The sequence below is a fragment of the Papio anubis genome, chromosome 18 (genome assembly GCF_008728515.1).
Source record: "Papio anubis isolate 15944 chromosome 18, Panubis1.0, whole genome shotgun sequence".
Classification (NCBI taxonomy): Eukaryota; Metazoa; Chordata; class Mammalia; order Primates; family Cercopithecidae; genus Papio; species Papio anubis.
The window spans coordinates 54,387,625-54,409,464 of NC_044993.1; the positions used below are offsets into that span (position 1 = coordinate 54,387,625).

General features: G+C 40.8%; 1 protein-coding gene and 1 non-coding gene across 8 annotated transcripts in view; both read right to left on the reverse strand.

Moving 5' to 3' along the window:
* ACSM3 (acyl-CoA synthetase medium chain family member 3) overlaps window positions 1-21,840 on the reverse strand; it is a 64,680-nt gene that overhangs the window by 3,542 nt on the left and 39,298 nt on the right. For 4 of the 7 annotated variants that reach the window (XM_003916630.4, XM_017953243.3, XM_009196116.2 and 1 more), the window contains 10 exons: window positions 18,799-19,009; window positions 17,266-17,473; window positions 13,877-14,020; window positions 13,604-13,760; window positions 12,943-13,022; window positions 9,639-9,762; window positions 8,264-8,344; window positions 3,200-3,301; window positions 1,752-1,879; window positions 1,545-1,644 (listed from right to left, as the gene is read on the reverse strand). In XM_003916630.4, the coding sequence (XP_003916679.1) occupies window positions 1,545-1,644; window positions 1,752-1,879; window positions 3,200-3,301; window positions 8,264-8,344; window positions 9,639-9,762; window positions 12,943-13,022; window positions 13,604-13,760; window positions 13,877-14,020; window positions 17,266-17,473; window positions 18,799-19,009 (1,335 nt within the window). Of the gene's footprint in view, window positions 1-1,544; window positions 1,645-1,751; window positions 1,880-2,197; window positions 3,085-3,199; window positions 3,302-8,263; window positions 8,345-9,638; window positions 9,763-12,942; window positions 13,023-13,603; window positions 13,761-13,876; window positions 14,021-17,265; window positions 17,474-18,798; window positions 19,010-21,840 lie in introns of those variants that run through there. The other 3 variants (XR_002519168.1, XR_641322.3, XM_009196117.4) reach the window with 2 other exon arrangements.
* Window positions 10,130-10,236, reverse strand: LOC116271419. The gene has a single exon (XR_004179973.1). It is a non-coding gene; the product is annotated as a U6 spliceosomal RNA (small nuclear RNA).

Sequence of the window (21,840 nt, forward strand, 5' to 3'; positions counted from 1 at the left end):
GGCTCAGCTACCATCCTGTCCCAAGTCAGCACCTGTTGAGGTGGGTAAAACTGATGATGACTGATGGTAGGGGAGAAGTACAGGAAGAGCTAAGACTCGTGAAACCTTGCCGGTGGTGTTCAGGGCAAAGAGACAAGCCAGTAATCACTGACTGTTTCCCCTGCCCTTAGCTGCCTGGAATATATCCTTTCACAGTAAATAGCGATTGTTATCCTAGCAACTTGACAAACTACCAATTCCCAGCCACTGGGCTATATCTGGAACAACTTTGGGCCATCCAGGAGGACTTACAGGGTATCTTCTGGCATCAAAGATCAGTTAGGGGAATCATTCCTGGGGGAGATCCACCCTCCACTGTAACATGCACATCTCCCATTTTTACCTTAAACTTTTTTATTTTTTATTTTTATTTTTTTGAGACGGAGTCTCGTTCTGTTACCCAGGCTGGAGCACAGTGGCACAATCTTGGCTCACTGCAACCTCCCCGTCCTGGGTCCAAGTGATTCTCCTGCCTCAGCCTCCCAAGTAGCAGGGATTACAGGCATGCGCCACCATGCCTGGGTAATTTTTGTATTTTTAGTGGAGACAGGGTTTCACCATGTTGACCAGGCTAGTCTCAAACTCCTGACCTCAGGTGATCCACCCACCTCAGCCTCCCAAAGTGCTAGGATTACAGGTGTGAGCCACTATGCCCAGCCTGCCTTAAACTTGAGGACCTATTTCATCCCCGAGATTGGATACCTTCTAACTCTGCCCTGTGCCCTGTGCTTGAAGCCCTATACCTAGGAATTGAGATAAGGAGCTTGAATACATGGTACAGAAAGTTCTGGATTTGTAGTGACATGAATATCATCTTCAAAACTTGGGTTCAGTGTTAGAAGTGACATGGATTGAAGGAATACTTGTGGGAACTCGTAACTCGCCTAGAGAAACCCTAGGGGCATGTTGTAGACATACAGGCAAAACACAGGAGGCTGCCTGGCATGGTACTTTCAAGCCAAAATACTGTGTGGTCAGCCCCAATAGGAATGGGCTTTCAGGACTCCGGTGTTATTCAGAGTTTACTTCCTGAAACCTCTACTTATTTACCTACCCAGACTGCTTATGGTTACCTCAGTTCTGGCCTCTGGTTCCCACTTCTGACATCTGATGCCAGCCCATTCTCCCTCACTACACCAGGGACCTTGTTGGTTTCCAGACCTTCTGGGTAACAACTTTATCCTATCCAGCTGCCTTTGGTCACCCCATCCTGGTGTGAGCCTGACATTCACACCATCTTTGCCCTAGTCCACCATGGAAGGAATTCAAATTCTTTCTAGTACATATTTTCAGCCTTATTTTGTTTGTTTGTCTGTTAGGATCAGAGCTACAACTCATAATTCAATCTTATTTTGTAGCAGTTCTTTCTGACTAGCGTATTTCTATCTGACTTGCATATTTAGTGAATGAATCATTTGGTTAATTCTGTTTCATTGAGCTACTGTTCGTAAGTATGTGTTAAATTGCCAACAAATTATAAAGTTGACATGAATCAGTTCTTTTACCTCTCCTCTGATGGGGTCTGGGCTGCTGACAACAGCTGACTCTGCAACTGAAGGGTGTTCATTCAGGGCATTTTCTACCTCAAATGGTCCAATTCGATAACTAGAAACACACATGGCAGGAATATATACAGGTGAGTGACAGGTTCACTCTAGAACACTGATCACCAGTTAACACAGACAATATGCACATATGGAAAAGAAAATTACCCAGAGGATAATATGATATCATCTGATCTTGCAACAAACCAAAAATACCCATCTTCATCCATATACCCTCTGTCCCCAGTGATATAGAAATTGCCTCGTAGAGTTGAAGCTGTTTTTGCAGGATCATCCTGCAAAGCAAATAGCATTTTGTTGTTATTGTGAATCCAACTCCTCTGGTCAACTGGAATTTTTTTTTTTTTTTCTCCCCGAGACAGAGTCTCATTCTATCACCCAGGCTGGAGTGCAGTAGTACGATCTTGGCTCACTGCAACCTCTGCCTCCCGGGTTCAAGCAATTCTCCTGCCTCAGCCTCCCAAGTAGCTGGGACTATAGACGTGCACCACCACGCCTGGCTAATTTTTGTATATTTTCGCAGAGATGGAGTTTCCCCATGTTGACCAGGCTGGTGTTAAACTCCTTACCTCAAGTGATCCGCCCACCTCAGCCTCCCAAAGTGCTGAGATTACAGGCATGAGCCACCACTCCCGGCCCTCAGTTGGATTTTTAAATGTTCAAGGAAGCAGAAAAGTTTGGCTCCTTTCAGAAGCATTAGAGTTAGGAAGAGATAGAGTGTGAAAATAAGGATGAAATTCCAGCATGGAGCTAGCCCAACAGAAGAAAGGTAAACTACAGTTTCAAAGATTAGGCATGTTTCCATCTTAAGATTTTTCTTAGATTACAAAATAAATATTGCAGGAGCTCAGAGGAGTAAACTAAATTAAGTCTTTTGCTAACTGATTAATATATAATGCTGGCAGGAAAAGAGAGAAGTAAATACTCGGAGTCAAAAGAAAGCACTGACACCTAATAAAGAGCAGACAGGTTTGTTTTGTTTTTGTGTTTTGTTTTCTTTTACACAATAATAGAACTGGTTCTGCAAGTCTGACATAAGAAAAATGAACAAGATACTGTTAAATTATATAAAATACATGGGCAAGTAGCATCTGGATCTTTTACTATATGATAGAGACTTTGCTCTAATTTGTATACTGTGATTAGAGATGAAAATATTCTTGCAAACAGTAAGGAGCTTAGAAAGCCTCTTGTGAAAGACATTTGCTTAATCCCACCACCCCCGCATCCCCTGTCCCTCTCACTCTTCCTGAAAAGAAAGAGCACTACTTGGATTTCAGGAAAATGAGCGGGTTTTGTTTGATAAATGAGAGGATCATGGGATGATAAGAGGCCATCTTCTTTCTAGGGTCCCTTCCTCTTGCCTTCATGGACCTGGAACAGTGATCTAGCCTCAGGAGACCAGCATGCTTTTCTTCAGCAAGAATTTGGGTATTTCTTCAATTTCTTGTCTTTGGGATTACTATTCAGGACAACCAATCTGTCAAGAAAGGATCAAGTATCTATCCTAGGTATGTTTTGTGGCAAACAGGGATTGTTACCAAGCACTTGAGAAATAAAATAGAAAATAAGAGATTATTTAGTAAGTCACTTACTGCATAATGAGCAAAAAGGCCAAATGGTCGGTTAGGTAGAACTTGAATGCCAATATCTCCTTCTTGTCCAGGAGGTAGAACATTGCCATTTACATCTACAATCTAGGATAAAATAGAACGATTTATTTAAGGAAATTTTTGTTTAATGTCACAGCTTAAATATTAACTTTGCAAGGTTTGTTTTGGCTTTTGCCATTTAAAAACGAAGACTTAAAAAAAAATTTTGTGTGTATGAGACAAGGTCTCACTTTGTCACCCAGGCTGGAGTGCAGTGGTGCAATCATAGCTTATAACTCACTGCTGCGTCAAACTCCTGGTCTCAAACAGTCCTCACACCTCAGCTTCCCAAGTAGCTGGGGCTATAAGCACATGCCATTATGCTCAGCTAATGTTTATTTTTATTTTTTGTAGGGATGAGGGTCTTGTTATGTTTCCCAGGCTGGTTCCCAGTTTCAAGTGATACTCCAGCCTTGGCCTCCCAAAGTGCTGGGATTATAGGCATGAGCCACTGCACCTGGCCCAAAAAACATTTTAAATATACTTTAAATTCCTAAGAGAGATATATTTATTGAAATTATTATTGCATAAAATATTAAATACAGGTTATGAACATGTGAAAGAAGGATAAAATTTTTTTTTTTAAATTTTACCATCCAGCAATAATCTAATTTTGGTAATATCCTTTGAGACAATGTAGACAAATAGAAAAATAGGATTGCTGGCTGGGCGCGATGGGTCACACCTGTAATCCCAGCACTTTGGAGGCCGAGGTGGGTGGATCGCCTGAGGTCAGCAGTTCAAGACCAGCCTGAGCAACATGGTGAAACCTCATCTCTACTAAAAATAGAAAAATTAGCCAGGCGTGGTAGCGGGCACCTGTAATCCCAGCCACTTGGGAGGCTGAGCGGGAGAATTGCTTGAACCCAGGAGGGGGAGGTTGCAGTGAGCCGAGATCATGCCATTGCACTCCAGCCTGGGCAAAGAGTGAAACTCCATTTCCAAAAAAAAAGAAAAAAAAGAAAAACAGGATTGCTTTGTAATATACAGTTTTGTCAACCTGTTTTTATCATTTAGTACTAGGTCTTATCTTTTCCTTTTGATAAATAAACGTCTTCATTACTGGTTTTCAAACTTTGCTTAGCTGTGGAACCTACAGAACCTTACTTCGGAAGCCCAATATAAGTAAACAGGAAAAGGGGAATATTCTCTGGTTGACAATGCTGAGTAAGCCACAGCCTTGCTCTCTTACCCTCTCTCCAATCCTCATCATTCCCTGAAGTGTCTAACAGTAACTAGCATTTATTAAGTACTTACTACATGCTAAGTAATCAATGCTAAACCTTTAAGTACTTTACATGTACCTATTCCTTACTGTAGCCCTATATGGTTAGAACTTTTATGCCCATTTTACACATGAGGAAACTGAGGTGCAGAGCGTTTAACACTGTGCATGATTGAGCTGGAATCCAAATCTCACCACTTACACTCCAGGTCACATGCTTTTAATCATTACATTCCTCTGTGCAATGCCTCCAGAGAGTTTAATCCAATTTAAAAAAATCAGATTAGCATTTCTCAAGTTGATTGCTGATTTTATATATCAGAATTTGCTCTAAATGACTTTTAGCTGTGTCTAAGTATCAAAAGTCTGCTTTTATATATGTTCTTCAGATACCTTCAAACCTGAGGTGTGGCCTGCATGGAGAATAAGTATAATACTTATCTAGCACTTTCCAAAAGGAAAGGGGCTTATGTGCTGAATGAGAAACTTAAATGGCAAAGGAATTCTAAGTGTAAAAACTTCTCTTTAAGCTCTTGCAAATAAAAAAATATATAAATTCCCACCCAGTGATCTAAAGAAATACATGGTTCCAGGTATGAAGGAATTATTGACGGAAAGGAAGTATTTTAAAAGTTCCAGGTACTTATCACAGATTTTAATAGATGGGAATATACAAAAAATCTTCTGTGTCTGGGGAGAATCATGTTCCTCATTGTTCATAGGGTCTTAAAATGTTTAAACATGAAAATTATGAGTATTTAAAAGCACACAAAGAAGAGTATAAAGGTTGGGCTTTGAAGCTGTAGGAATATTCACCTTGTTGGAACACATCCCCAGATGCCAGAATGTTACTGCAGATGCTCTTAGCTAAGGAACAAGAAGCCCAGTAATAACGGCCCGTGGAAAGAGTTAAAAATGAGTGGGGATGCAGGCAGAGTACTGTTTTCCTCTCTGTCTCATCATATTTGCATTCAAAGATAGCTGCTCTAGAAAACCACTGGGCTCAACTTAATGTGGAACAGGTGGGGGTACCTTGCAGTTGGGATCACTGTGAGTACAGCTGTGCCTGTAAGACCCTGATAGCCATGCATATTGGGAATTGCTATTAAGGGAGGAAGAAAAAGAACATTGCTGTGTTACATATCAACTTCCCTGTAATGCAGACATGAGCGTGCTTAATTATCAATATTTCTTTCTTCAACCTAAGGTAGCCTGTTAACCAACAAACTATTGTTAAGCCTGTTTATGGAATGCAACTAGGGCTCTCCTACCAATTTTTCTTAGAGAAGCTTTTCAAAGAGGAATGTGAGGCAGAGGTAAATAACAGCACCCATCTTTTGGCTCTTCATTACATACTAAGCATTCTGATATGCTCTTTAAACATATTGTCTTCTTTAATCATCACAAGAAACCTATGAAATCAGTTCTGTTATTATTTGGGTTACCAACCATCTGGGGACTGAAGTGGTGAGGGGTTGTGGGGGATTGGTTCTTCATGATGTATTGCCTTAAGTGCTAAAACCAGATAAGTCCCAGGCAAACAGACAGATTGGTCCCTCTAGTCCCAGCTTTACAAAATAGGAAACTGGAACTTAGAGAGCTTTAACAGTGTACCCACAGACACTCAGCTAGTGAATAGCAGAGATACAGTTGAACCACTAGGCTATCCTATCTTGAGACAAGGTTCCCATAGCAAGGTTAAAGTGACAGAAAGGACCCAGGATTGGGTTTATTCTATAAAGAGTTACAACAGCAATGAAGTTCATCTAAACTCTCTCAAACTTACTTGATCCTAAAAACGACCTGGAGGTGCTTGTTAAAAATCACAAGATTTCAGATTCCAGAGTCCCACTCCAAATCTATTGAATTGGTCTCTCCAGGGGCCTGATAATTAGTATTTTTAATACATATCCATATGATGTTTATGATCAAATAAGCTTGGGAAACATTTATCTAAGAGCTGTACTCTGTTAATTCATCCATATTTTTGCTGCTTTTGCTCTCTCTTAACGTACAGATGGGTCTCTGAATTAAGATGGGTTGAACCTACTATTTCCCAACTTTACAATGGTGTGAAAGAGATAACCATTCAGTTGAAACCGTCCTTCTCTCTAGATGCTGGGCAGCAACAGTAAGTCACAGTTCCCAGTCAGCCATGCATTTGTGACTTAGGATGTTTTCAACTTATGATGAGTTTATTTTGGGACATGTAAGTTCCTTTGGCTACACCCAGCTTTGAAGCTGGGTTGATCAGAGAACAATTTTAATCCTATATAAAGTTTGCCGATGGGGAATTGGAATGCCTCCTAGGCATCGGGTGGTAGCAATGGCAGTGGATACAGAAAGACTGGAAATGGCCAGGCAGGCTTGGGAGCAGAGAGGGAAAGTGCTGTAGCCACTGTAAACTGAAGCCTCTTTGGGCCTAGCTGACCTCCTCAGAAGGTCTTGACCTACCTCGCCTGAGAGGACAGTGTTGTGTTGTGGTTTAGAGTGCAGATATTGGAACCAGACTATTTGGGATTGAAGCCCGACTCTAGCAGCTATTAGCTGTGTGACCTCTGGTAAGTTCTTTTACCTCTTTGTTGCCTCATTTGTAAAATGGTTCTAATATTAGTATGCTTCTCATAGGGTTTCTTCTGGAAATTCAATGGGTTAATATTTATTTATTTAGAGACAAAGTCTTGCTCTGTGGCCCAAGTTGGAGTGCAGTAGTGTGATCATGGCTCACTGCAGCCCCAAGCTCCCAGACTCAAGCAATCCTCCTGTCTCAGCCTTCTGAGTAGCTGGGACCACAGGCACATACTACCACACCTGGCTAGTTTTTTATATTTTTTTGTAGAGACAAAGTCTCACATTGTTACCCAGGCTGTTCTTTGTGGGGAAAAGAAAGAGATCAGCCTGTTACTGTGTCTATAGACATAAGAGACTCCATTTTGTTCTGTATTTGAAATGCTGTTAATCTGTGACCCTACCCCCAACCTTGTCCTTGCAAGAGACATGTGCTGTGGTAACTCAAGGTTTAATGGATTTTGGGCGTGCAGGGTGTGTCTTTGTTCCTAGAAAAGCTAGGTATTGTCCAAGGTTTATCCCCATGTGATAGGATGAAACAATGCTGCTAAAAGGTTTATCTCAAGGCACAGGATTTTCCTTTAAACTTATTCATGTCACAGAGATCCTTGTTCTTATGTCTTACTGCTGATTTCCTCCCTAAAAACGATCCTATTGTCCTGCCACTCCCTTATCTTTAAGATGGTAAAGATAATTATCTATAGTAAATACTAAGGGAACTCAGAGACCGGTGCCGGCGTGGGTCCTCTGTAAGCTGAGCGCCGGTCCCCTGGGCCCCCGCTTTTCTTTCTCTATACTTTGTCTCTGTGTCTTATTTCTTTTCTCAAGTCTCTCGTTCCACCTAACGAGAAACACCCACAGGTGTGGAGGGGCAAGCCACCTCTTCATTCTTGAACTCCTGGGCTCAAGCGATGCTCCTGCCTTGGCCTCCCGAAGTGTTGGGATTAAAGGCGTGAGCCACTGCGTCCAGCCTAATCGGTTAACATTAATTAAATGCTTAGAACTGTATAGTACAATATAGGTATCTGCAAAATAATGGAGACCAATAAGCTAACATTTCTAACTCATTTTCATCTATTAATAAAAATTAAAGTATCATGGAAGTAAAATGGAATCACCATCATAACGAAGAGAGTTTATATGGGGGGTAAGCGGTAGGTAGATAGTGTACAGATTGGGTTGTTAAGCATTCTTCTGGAAGGGGATGTGCAAACCTTAACATCAAAAGCAGGAGAAGGTTTTCCCATTGAGCCAGGTTTAATTTTCATTCCCTTAAAATTTCCACAGATTAGCACCTAGTTAAGAAGAAGAAGAAAAAGTAAGATAACATTACAAGTCACTTAAAATTTATTCATCTATCATGCATTCATTCAACAAATTATTTATTGAACACTTATTATGAACTAAGCTCAGAATGAACACTATACTCTCATGGAATGTAGTGATAAACAACATATAAATACATGCATATGTATAAAATATAGTTATAAGAATAATTACTCATATATCCATATTTATCAAAACATGAGTATGCTAACATTTGCATTTGTATTAGCATGATACTTGCTATGCTATTTCTAGTTCATGAATTTTTCAATTTTTGTTTTTATTTTTGATATTTTCATTTTTTACCAGGTGATGCATTATCATGGTTCATAAATTGAAGCATTATAAAGACACATTGTGAAAAGTTTTTTCAACCTTTCTCTTATCTATTTCATCTTACTCCTCCCTCTTGCACAAAATAACCACTGTTGTTCTTTTTTCCCATTTCATTATTTATTGTTATTTCATTTTTTTGTTCTTATTTCATTCATTTCCTCTAGAATTTCTTATTCCTTATCTCTATGAGCTCTTTAAAAAATCCTTTTTAGGCCGGGCGCGGTGGCTCAAGGCTGTAATCCCAGCACTTTGGGAGGCCGAGACGGAAGGATCACGAGGTCAGGAGATTGAGACCATCCTGGCTAACATGGTGAAACCCCTTCTCTACTAAAAAAAAATACAAAAAACTAGCCGGGCGAGGTGGTGGGCGCCTGTAGCCCCAGCTACTCGGGAGGCTGAGGCAGGAAAATGGTGTAAACCCGGGAGGCGCAGCTTGCAGTGAGCTGAGATCCGGCCACTGCACTCCAGCCTGGGCGACAGAGCGAGACTCCGTCTCAAAAAAAAAAAAAAAAAAAAATCCTTTTTAGAGTATTGTTGCTAAGGAGCTGTCCAGCAAACTCTTAATATTTCAGGCAGCAAGGAGCTCAGCATTTTCCGTTTCGAGGCAGCTCTAAATAAGATACTTCCCTATCACATTGGGAGGAATTCTTTCTTTCAGTAGATCCAGTATTATTTCATTAAAAAAAAATTGTAATTGCCCTTACTCTGATCCATTAACAGTGGTGTTTGTCAGTGAATGGCTATTTAAACAGCTATCTGTTAACAGAGCTTTTTTGCAGTTAGGTTCTTGCAAGCATTGTTTTTTAAACATTTTCTAACCACTCAACTCTTATCCCTCAAATAATCGTAAGGAGACACTGGACACTTTGGTTTTTATTCATCTGACTAAATGGAGTCCAGCTATGTCTTTTCAGTGAGGTCAGGTACCGTTTCAGTCTGTCCATATCCTTCGTAGATATCTAGGCCCGTCTTGTTTCTCCATTTTTCAGTCACATCAGGGGTGATTGGTTCCCCAGCACTCACACAGTGCTTTAAGCTTTTAAACTTATAGCTTCTCAGAAAACCAGATAAGTTAGATTTAGGAGGAAAAATGGAGAGAAGTGAAAATTAAGGATTATTTCTTATGAACTTCAATATAAAATGTTTTAGTTGCTTTTTAATTCCTCTCCCTGGCACAAAACAAACCATTTTACCCCATAAATAGATACATCTACTATGCACCTACACAAATTAAAAATAAAAATATTAAAAGATAAATCATTCTAATATCATAGAATGATATTAGAACATCCCAAATACTAGTTTTTCTTCACCCCCCGTTTTGGGGTGGAGGTGTAATTTATTACAAAGAAAGTCATTCTGTTCTTAGGGAAGGTACCCCATAATAACATTTTATTTTATTTTGTTTTCATTTTTATGTTTTCATGGACTGCTTCAAAAATTTGCATGTCATCCTTATGCAGAGGCCATGGTAATCTGCTCTGTATCATTCCAATCTTAGTGTATGTGCTGCTGAAGCGAGCACCATGATAACACTTTAAATCAGCAATGAAAAGTTTACCAATTGTTTGGTTAAACTGATGGTGGGATATTTATACAATGGAATACTATGCAGTTATAAAAAATGAGGAAGCTCTTGGACAGTGCTGTCCAATAGAACTTTCTGTCATGATGGAAGTACTCTGTAATCTACTGTACCCACTACAGTATATGGTAGCCCTATATGAATATTGAACACTTGAAACAGGACTAGTATAACTGAGGGATTGAATTTTTAATTTTATTTAATTAATATTTATATTGAAATAACTATCTGTGGTTAGTGGCTACCATATTGCACAACACAGTGCCAGAATGTATTGTTAGGGGAAAAAAGCAAGGTGCAGAACTGTGTGAATCTTGTGATCCCATTTATGTTTATAACAGAGAAGGGGAGGCCAGGTGTGGTGGCTCACGCCTGTAATCCCAGCACTTTGGGAGGCAGAGGTGGGTGGATCACCTGATGTCAGGAGTTCGAGACCTGCCTGGCCAACATGGCAGAACCCCATCTCCACCAAAAATACAAAAAGTAGCCAGGCATGGTTGTGCACACCTGTAATCCTAGATGCTCAGGTGGCTGAGCCAGGAGAATTGCTTGAACAGGAGGCAGAGGTTGCAGTGAGCTGAGATTGTGCCACTGCACTCCAGCCTGGGTGACAGAGCAAGACTCCGTCTCAAAAAAAAAAAAAAAAAAAAAATAGAGAAGGGGAGAACACATGTGTATTAGTTTGTGTATTTTCAGGGAGAATAGACAAGAAACTGGAAACTCAGTTTGCCTCCATGGAAGAGGACTGGGTCACTGGGGACAAGGTTTGAAGCAAACCCTTTCACTGTGTATTTTTTTTATACCTTTTGACTTTTAAGGCAGGTGAATTATTTCCTATTCGATAATTAAATAACATCAATTTAAATATATTTACCCGTGATATGTGCTATAACAAGAAATACATAGATGTTGAGTATCTTTAATCTGAAAATTCTAAATCCAAAGTGCTCCAACATCTGAAACTTTTTTAGCACTGACATGATGCTCCAAGGAAATACTCATTGGAGGATTTCGGGTTTCATGTTTGTGGATTAGGGCAGCCCAACCAGTGTAATGCAAATATTCCAAAATCCAAAACAATCTGAAATCCAAAAGACTTCTGGTCTCAAGCATTTTGGATAAGGGATACTCAACCTGTACTGGGTCTTCATCCTGGGTTCCTGGCCCAGAGCGTCTAAAACCTTTGTAATTTCCCAAGTGATGGGTGTGCTAGGAGTATCTTTTGTTCTAATATTTTGCCTTTGACTGTAGTTCCTGACACAGAGCTTCTAAATTCCATGGAATTTCCTGGGTGATAGAATTGTCTTTTGTTCTCATGAGGTGACTCTCAATGGGGCTCCCATATAGGGGTTGGTCACCAGAAAGGCCAAGCCAGGAATAGAAGCTTGGCACTTTCAGCCTCACCCCCATTCTTCAGGGAAAGGAGAAGAGCTGGAGATTGACTTAATAATCAATCATGCCTACATAATGGAGCCTCCAAAAAAAAAAATCCCTGAAATATGAGGTTTGGAGAGCACCACGTGCCGGAAAGGTAGTGCACCCCCACTCCACAGGGACAGAAGCTGCTGCACTTGGGACCTTGTGGACCTCACCCTATGTACCTCTTCATCTGGCTAGCTATTCATCTGTAACTTTTATCATATCTTTTATAATAAGCCGGGAAATGTAAGTAAGTGTTTTCCTGCATTCTGTGAGCCATCATGACAAATTACTAAACCCAAGGAAGGGTCATGGGAACCTCTGATTTATAGCCATTTGGTCATATGCGCAGCTGACAGCCTGGATTTGTGATTACCATTTGAAATGGGAAACAGCCTTGTGGGACTGAGTCATTAACCTGTGGGATATGATGCTGCCTCCAGGGAGATAATGTCATATTGATGTTGGAGAATTGGTCAATGTGTGGGAAAAGATCCCTTACATCTGGAGACCAGGAGTATTGAGTGTTGTGAATATAGTAAAATAGTGGTTGCTGGGAGCTGAGTTATGAGGATGCAAAAGCATAAAAATGATATAATGGACTGTGGGGACTCTGGGATAAGGGTGGGAGGTGGGTGAGGGATAAAAGACTACACATTGGGTACAGTGTATACTGCTTGCATGATGGGTGCACCAAAATCTCAGAAATCACCACTAAAGAACTTATTCATGTAACCAAACACTACCTGTTCCCCCAAACCCTATTGAAATAAAACAAAACAAAAAACAAACAAATAGACAAAACAAAGAGAAACAGGGGTTGTTTTTCTTTTCGGATTACCAATGCACCGTTTCAAATGGAATCAGCATTTGAATCCTCTTTTCTATCTGCTGGGATAAGGTTCCAAATAGAAGCAAGTTCTCTATTTTCTCAGCCCAAAGAAAGCCATCATCCAAAAGATTTACCATCTTCTTACCCATAACCACTGGGCTTAGAGCTATAGATGTAGCTGAACCCTCACTTTCTTCTTGTTTGGGGTAGCCTGCCCTGGACACAGTAATTATCATTTACAGAATGCAGGCAAGAAGGAGAAAGAGGAAGAGGAGAAATTGCTAAATCCTGTGTCTACTGGCTTGGAGCTATGTTTCAGGCAGAAAGATCTTTTATTTTATAGCTTCCTCTTCTCTCCTCCGCCCACTAAATGCCTATTTATTAACATTTCTTACCTGGCCATATCATTCTGTACAAGCATTCGGTATACAGTTGCTGCTGAACAGAAGACTGTAATGGGGTACTTGGAGAGTGTCTGCAATTTAGAAAAAGCAAACTCTTGGTCTTACTACAACTTTAATAAGTGCTTAAATGTCTTTGGTTGGCGCAGCACAATTTAAACATTGTTTATGTTAATGTTAATGTAAATGCATTCTTACCGTTTCTTGTAGAATCATCCCTCAGTGTCTGCAGGATTGGTTCCAGGAATGCTTAAGTTCCTTATATAAAATTGTGTGGTATTTGCATATAACCTATGCATATCCTCCCGTAAACTTTAAATCTCTAGATTATTTATGCTGCCTAAAACAATGTAAATGCTATGTATATATTTGTTACATGGTATTTTTTATTTGCATTTTTTTAATTGTTGTATTTTGTTTTTTTGTTTTTCTTCCCAAATATTTTCAATACGTGGCTGGCAGAATCAGAGGCTGCAGAACCTGTAGATACAGAGGGGGCCGACTGTATCTTTTCAGGCTTATTGACTTTCTGGATGTGACACATCTTAAATCATATTGTCTACTCTGATCTCTGCAAGTTGCTTTATTCACCAGTTCTGTCAGCCATACTGCTTAATGCACTTCTAAATATTGACCTCCCTGTGCTTTGGCTTACTTGCAAGACAGAAGTTGGCTCAAAACGGGGTAAATGGTGTGCGAATACACATGCTCCCTGGATCCATGGAGAAAAAACACTACTCCAGGCAGACTTTGCCCAGCCCGTATCTGAGGTATTCCACATCACATCTGAGGGTGTTAAATCTAGCCAGAACCTGGGAAAACAAAGAGTAGCCCTGATGTACATAGGAAAGTAAATATAAAAGACCAGGACATAAGTCATCATCTTTGCAGTTTTGACACTTCAAGTTGCACTTCTGTGGAAGTATACCTTCCATTTACAGATAATCCTAAGCCAAAACTGCTGTGGGTGTGTGCAGTCATTTTCGGATATCCACTTGTTCCACTGGTAAAGAACATGGCCATGATCTCATTGTGTTTTGTCTTCACACAGGTGTGGCTGTCACTGGCACATCTGCAAAGGAAAAACTACAGTGACTGCATGTTAAACACAGCATCATAGACTGTTACCACTGAAACATTTTGAGAAGCTATCTACTTGAACCTCTTCATGTCGTGAATCAGGTGCCAGTGGGTTAGCCTGAATTACAGGGTAAAAGCCATCACTTTCTCTATCCTTTTGGGGCTTTCTAGAATCAAAACTCAACTTTGTCATCAAAAGCTCATGTGTAATAGCTGCTTTCCTAGCTTTTTAGTCTACGATCAAGAAGGACTGAAGCATTTTTAAAACTTGAGATTTTTATCATACCTCCCGCAGAGTGAGGAGTCTGTGATCTTGCAATCATGGATAAGGAAGAATTTTCCCCTTCCCTCCCCTATGGATGCTTTAAAATGTGGTTTTTAAAAATGGGTATGTTAATACAATACATGTTAGTAAAAGTCACGGGTACTGATGGGCCAACGAACTACAGCCTACTGGCAAAATCTGACCTGCCTCTTGTTTCTGTAAGTAAAATGTTATTGCCTATTCATTGATGTATTATCTGTGGTTGCTTTCACACTGCAATGGCAGAGTTGAGTAGCTGTGATGAGACTGACTATATGGCCTGCAAGGCCTTAAGTATTTATTCTCTGTCCCTTTTACAGAAAATGTTTGCTGAGGGTGGGCATGGTGGCTCATGCCTGTAATCCCAGCACTTTGGGAGGCTGAGGCGGGTGAATTACCTGAGGTCAGGAGTTCGAGACCAGCCTGGCCAAAATGGAGAAACCCTGTCTCTACTGAAAATACAAAAATTAGCCAGGAACAGTGACACATACCTGTAATCCCAGCTACTCAGGAGGCTGAGAATTGCTTGAACCTGGGAGGTGGAGGTTGCAGTGAGCCAAGATCGAGCCACTCTACTCCAGCCTAGGTGACAGAGCAAGACTCTGGCTCCAAAAAAAAAAAAAGAAAAAAAGTTTGCCAACTATGAAAGGATGGTTTTTCTGTTTCCCACAAGGGAGTCTACATATATAGACCTTCTGGATATAGTAGACAATAACATTGAACAGGATCTAACCATCCATCCAGGGAAGAAAGAATTCCAGTTAAAGAGAAAGAAAACCTTTTAGTTCCAAAGGATAATCAGACTTCTATACAAATTACACATTAGGGCAGCTGCACGCATACATATCAAGTGTCTAAGATGCACACGGATTTATCCAGGCATGTGGGGATGAGAGTGAGTAGAAACAAAAAGGCCATTCCAGGCCATTCATGAGAAATATAGAAAAGCTATTTTCTTTTCTTCCTTCCTTCCTTTTTTTTTTTTTTTTTTTTAAAGACAGAGTCTCTGTCTCTCACCCAGGCTGGAGTGCAGTGGCTCAATCACAGCTCATTGCAGCCTTGACCTCCTGCGTTCAAGCAAACTTCCTACCTCAGCCTCCCAAGTAGGCTGGGACTACAGATGTGCATCATCACGCCTGGCTACTTATTTTTATTTATGTAGAGAAGAGGTTTCACTATGTTTCCCAAGCTGGTCTTGAACTCCTGGACTCAAACCATCATCCCACCTCAGCCTCCTAAAGTGATGATTTACAAGCATCAGCCACCACGCCTGGCTGAAAAGCTGTTTTCAAAACCTGACAAAGCTACACCAAGTGTTCAGTCTATGATTTCATAATTATCTTAGTTAATTAAAAATACTGTCTATAGGCCAGGCGAAGTGGCTCACACCTGTAATCCCAGCACTTTGGAAGGCCGAGGCAGGCAGATCATGAGGTCAGGAGATTGAGACCATCCCGGCTAACACGGTGAAACCCTGTCTCTACTAAAAATACAAAAGATTAGCTGGGCATAGTGGGACATGCCTGTAATCCCAGCTACTTGGAAGGCTGAGGCAGGAGAACTGCTTGAACTCGGGAGGCGGAGGTTGTAAGCCAAGATTGCGCCACTGCACTCCAGCCTGGGCAACAGAGCGAGACTCCGAGACTCCGTCTAAAGAAAAAAAAAAATAGTATCTATAGCTGTGTTCCTATCACTTCCATCACCGATACTGTTGCCCTCAAACCTGAGGCAGGGTTATCGTACTGATCTCTTAGTAGAGGCAGTACATACAGAAGTGAGGAGTGTAGGCTCAGCCCCCATACTGCCTGGGTTTGAAAGTTAGCTCTGCCAGGTACGAGCATTTGACCTTATTCAGCGTATAATTGTAGTCCCTAGGTTGCTGTGAGGTTTACATGAGGTAATATATCTGAAGTCCTTAGAATAGTTTCTGGCACATAACCATATCAATATTAACTATGATTGCAATTATAACATTATTTTTATTAGAACAGTACTTGGCCTTTGGCAAGAACTCGATATTAGCGATTTTAAATGCGGTAGGAAAAAGTCCATAGTTGCAAGCATGCTCCCAAATCCTTGAGTAAAGGTAGGAAGCTCATTCTAGAGAAGGACTTTGCTGCCAGCCCAATTCTAAGAATTAACCAGTACCTGGCAAGAGTTCCAAGTAACCCATGGAAGCACTCCATGCTAGGCTTCAGCATCAGTGAAATTCAGTTTTATAATAGCATCCATTAACATTAAGCATTTTTCTTATTTTAACCTGATACCAGTGTTGCTGTCAGCAAGGGAATGGGATAGCCAACACTGGAGGACTGACTGTGATCAATTTCCCTGGGAGATCATAACAGCTCTGTGATTGATGCTCTGCTGCACTTCCAAGAGCCCTCTGCAGGAATGAAGGTCTTAATCCCCACAGGTGCTGGGAGCCCTCTTTAGAGATTGCCTTGACTGAAGAGAGCTGCTTTGTTAAAGGTCTTGACTCTTAGGGACAACCCACATCCAATTACTGATCAATGTGGGTGTATAAAGGCCAGGACCTCTTGCTTTAGCTGGGAACAGCTTTGAGGAGCTGTTCAACCTTCAGAGGTCCCAGGGGGTTGACTGAAGGCTTTGTAGGGAATCCATCGCAAATAAATTTCTTTCTCTGCCCAATCCTACATTCTTACCCATCCTTCACAGGTGTTAATCCCAAAAGAACTCCTTAATAAACTTCCTATACACCAATCTCCATCTCAGGGGATCCCAACCTACAAAAAGCACTCCAAGCTCCTTCCTACTTCAGAGTTTAGTACTATTAATGCAGCAACAACTACCAACTGTTCTCTTTGCCTGTTGCTTTAATTTGCATTTTTCTAATCACTACTAGATTTAATATCTTTTTATTGTTGCCCTTCCTTTTGGGAAGCTGTTCTATAATAAGCATGGCTACTCACTTCATCATCTCCTTAAGGTTCCCCCACCCCTCTCTGGAGTTCTCTGATACGATCAGCTTGGAGTGCAGATTTTCACATTTGGGTGCAATAGCATCTACTGCTGGGGCTAAAACATCATTGGTGATGATGCAGTTTGCTTTTGAAGATTGTAGTCTGTAGAGAATGTCTTTCTGGGTCAGCTGAGTGGTTCCTGGAATTAAAACTGTCCCTAAAGGGGCAGAAAAGAAACAGTGTTTAGAAAAAAGGCTTCATTATGTTAGTTAGAGTAGTGTAGATACCATCTATACATTCTGTATTTCTCAGAATGAGTTAGTCAGTTTACCAGGAAGGTATCTATTTATCTTACTTCCACTTATCTGCTTTTGCCTTTCAAGGGATTTCAGAGTCTATGACCCTTTTGGCCTAACATGAAAGCATGTTAAATACTGGATAATTATTCTTTATTTGAAGACCATCCATAACTTTGAGCTTGAAGAAGGTTTTGATTGAAAAGTAATATTAACCAATATTTATTATTTGATTATATGTTTTAACTCATTCAGTCCCCACCAAAAAAAATCCCCAAACATAACAACTATGAATAACTTGCCCAAGATATCACTTAAGTAGTAAGTGACAGTGCAGGAACTGAACCCTGTAGCCTGACTCCAGAACTGTACACTTCACCACTTTAGCTTAGTGCCTCTTAAAACGTATATGATTGCTTTATGATTTCTTTCCAAAAGGACGGGTGGAGGCATTCATCTTTTCTGTGGTTCTATTCCTGCTGGTTGTATATTATACTGCAAGATGAAGTATAAGGATTAAGAGTGTCCTAGAACCAGACACTCTTATAGCTGGGACTTGGGACAAGCCACTTCACCTCTGTGAGCTTCAGGTTCTGCATCTATAAAACGATATGACAATAATAGTACTTCTCTTACAGGATAATTAGGGGATTAAATGAGTTAAAACATGTAAAGAACTTAGAACCGTGCTCAGTAAGCTTTGGGTATTATTTTCTCAAAGGATAAATGGACTCTCAAAAATATATAGATCTTCCTCCTGGGCCCCGCCACCCTTAAGTCCCAGACCCTTAAGAGAGGGATGGAAAGCATTCACTTCACAATAGGTTTTGCTCTTCCCAGGTGACACAGGAGGCAAGACAATTGGGGAACACATGTCTGCCATTCCCGGACTCTTGACACTGGCTCATCATTTCACTTTGGGAAGGACCAGTCCTCTCCAGCAGGGTTCTTCAAGAAACCGACAACCAGGACCAGAAAACAGGTTCTTTAGAATATCTTTTTTTTTTTTCTAATCAGGGTAACACAACAATTTTTGTGAGGCTGTAACGCTAAGGTTATCTTTTAAAGATGTTCCATCTAGGGATAAGGAATTAGCCTACTATGGCCTAACACTTTCATACAATTTAAAGGCACTCTGTGACAATAAGCCCACACCAGAATCAATGTATCATGATTACTTAGGTGTTCTGGAAAATCTCCCATCCAGCTTTGTATTAAATATGATCAGAAAGCAAACATTACTAACCTGTTCGCAGACAGGCCACATTTGCAAGCCACCACTCTGGGACCCTGGGCAGAATCAGAATTACCCGATCTCCTCTTTGTAGGGAACAGGCTTCTGAAAGTATATTGGCAAATTTTCTGGACAGAGATCCCAGTTCCTCAAAACTCCATCGCACCTCTTCTCCTTTTCCATTGATCCACCAGAAGGCTGGATTTGAAGGTTTCTTTCCAGCCTGAGGAAAGACAAACCAGTCACAGATTTAAAGGTTGTTATACAGCTAAATTCTGGGCCAACTGACTCAATGGAATAGATTAGCTGAAGAAAATTCACAAGTCATTAGTTAGAATATGGAGGGAGTATTTGGAAATAACTCTGGGGGAGACACCATCCAGATGGATGACTAGAGATGCCCAATACTAACCTCCTACCAGAAGGACCAAGACAGTGAGCAGATAACCACATGACAAATAGAATGTCAAAGGATAACACTGGAATTTAGCAAGGAAGTGACAAAACTCTCTGAGACCTGAAAACTAGAGATGAAAGTATAGAGAGGGAAGAACAGCAGCTGGCCAGGATCAGCACAGAATCCAGAGGGACTCCCTCTTTTGGGGAAAATGTAAGTGGAAGATCCTCAGCAGTCCACATTCCCATCACAGATGCCTGAAAAACCACCTACAGGAGAGCCCCTCTGTCCTCACAGGCCCTGAGCCTAGTGAACGCTGTAGAGTATAGTACACTACTATAGTATAACATTGTTCCAGAGAGGAAGTTCATACCAGGTCCCCCTGCAAGAAACCCCAGGATCCGAGCTGCTACAGCATGGCATCATTTTAGGAACAGAGCTACCACCATACTACATCTTGCCCTCGGGCCAATAGCCCCTGCATCTCCACATCCCTGGGGCCTTGCTGACATCTCCACACATTCCCCTAGAGGGCTGCAGCATTCCAACACCAGGTGGATCCAGTGATACGGCCAGGCCACTGGCACCCGAGCCTACACACAGCACTCAACACCCCAGGGAACAGGCAGTCCAGCACATCAGGGAGGCTGCCCCAGGACATAAGGCACTAAAGCACACTCCCCAGAGCCTGAGAGCTACCTTCCTGAGCCTGCTGCCATGAACATGATCTTGCCCCCTCTCGTGGCAGAGCCGCTTTGTGCCTGCATTGCCATCTGGGGACCCAAGGACTGGCCCATTCAGGCCGCCACTACTACAAGTATCCATGTGCACTGCCAAAGGACCTGAGGTCTGACTCACTTGAGGCTTACCACCACTACTGACAGTACCCATGCACACCACCTGGGAGCCTGAGAATCAGCCTGCCTGGGACCCACTGGAGCCACTGCTGGCACCCTCATGATGAACAAAATAATACCTATCAATAACAATCTTGAATGTAAACAGTTTAAATTCCCCAGTTAAAAGATATGGACTGTATGGACTGACTGAATGGATAAAAAACAAGACCCAACTATAGGCTGCCTACAAGAAACTGACTTCACCTGTAAAGATACACATAGATAGGGCCAGGCGTGGTGGCTCATGCCTGTAATCCCAGCACTTTGGGAGGCCGAGGAGGGGGGAACACGAAGTCAAGAGACTGAGACTATACTGGCCAACATGGTGAAACCTGTCTCTACTAAAAATACAAAAATTAGCTGGGCATGATGGCATGCACCTGTAGTCCCAGCTACTTGGGAGGCTGAGGCAGTAGAATCACTTGAATCCAGGAGGCGGAGGTTGCAGTGAGCTGAGATCACGCCACTGCACTCCAGCCTGGCGACAGAGTGAGACTCTGTCAAAAAAAAAAGATATACATAGAAAATGAAGAGATGGAAAACAATATTTCAAACAAATAGAAACCGAAAGTGTGCAGGAATAGCTACACTTATATCACGTGAAATAGACTTTAAGTCAGTAAACATAAAAAGAGGCAAAGAAGGTCATTATATAATGATAAATAGATCAATTCAGCAAGAGGATATAACAATTGTAAATATATATGCACCCAATATCAGTGCACCCAGATATGTAAAGCAAATATCATTAGATGTAAACAGATAGACTCCAATACAACAATGTTTGGGACTTTAACACTCCACCCTCGGCATTAGACGGATCATCTAGACAGAAAATTAACAAAGAAACATTGGTTTTACACTGCACTTTGGACCAAATGGACCTAACAGATATTTACACAACATTTTATCCAACAGCTACAGAATACACATTCTTCTTCTCATCAGCACATGGCATATTCTCCAGAATAGACCATATGTTAGGGCACAAAACAAATTTCAACAAATTTTTAAAAATTGAAATCATACCAAGTATGTTCTTAGACCACAATGGAATAAAACTAGATATCAGTAATGAGGAACTTTGGAAAGTGTACACATACATGGAAATTAAACAATATGCTCCTGAATGACCAGCGAGTCGATGATGAAATTGAGAAGGAAAGCAAAAAATTTCTTGAAACTAATGAAAATGGAAACATATCAAAATCAATGAGATAAAGCAAACACAGTGTTAAGAGGGAAGTTTATAGCCATAAACACCTATATCAAAAAAGCAGAAATATTTCAAATAAACAATCTAAGAATGCACCTCAAGGAACAAGAAAAGTAATGACAAACTAAACCCAAAATTAGTAGAAAGAAAGAAATAATAAAGATCAGAGCAGAAATAAATGAAATTGAGGCAAAAATTACAAAAGATCAACAAAACAAATTTTTTTGAAGAAAAACAAAATAGACAAATCTTTAGTTAGATTAAGAAAAAAAGAGAGAAGACCCAAATAAATAAAATCAGAAATGAAAAAGGAGACATTACAACTGTACCACAGAAATACAAAGGATCATTAAAGACTGTTATGAACAACTATATGCCAGCAAATTGGAAAACGTAGAGGAAATGGATAAAGTCCTGGACACACATAACCTACCATGATAGAAAACCTGAACAGACCAATAATGTGTAATGAGATTGAACCAGTAATAAAAAGCCCAGAATTGGATGGCTTTACTGCTGAATTCTACCAAACTTTTAAAAAA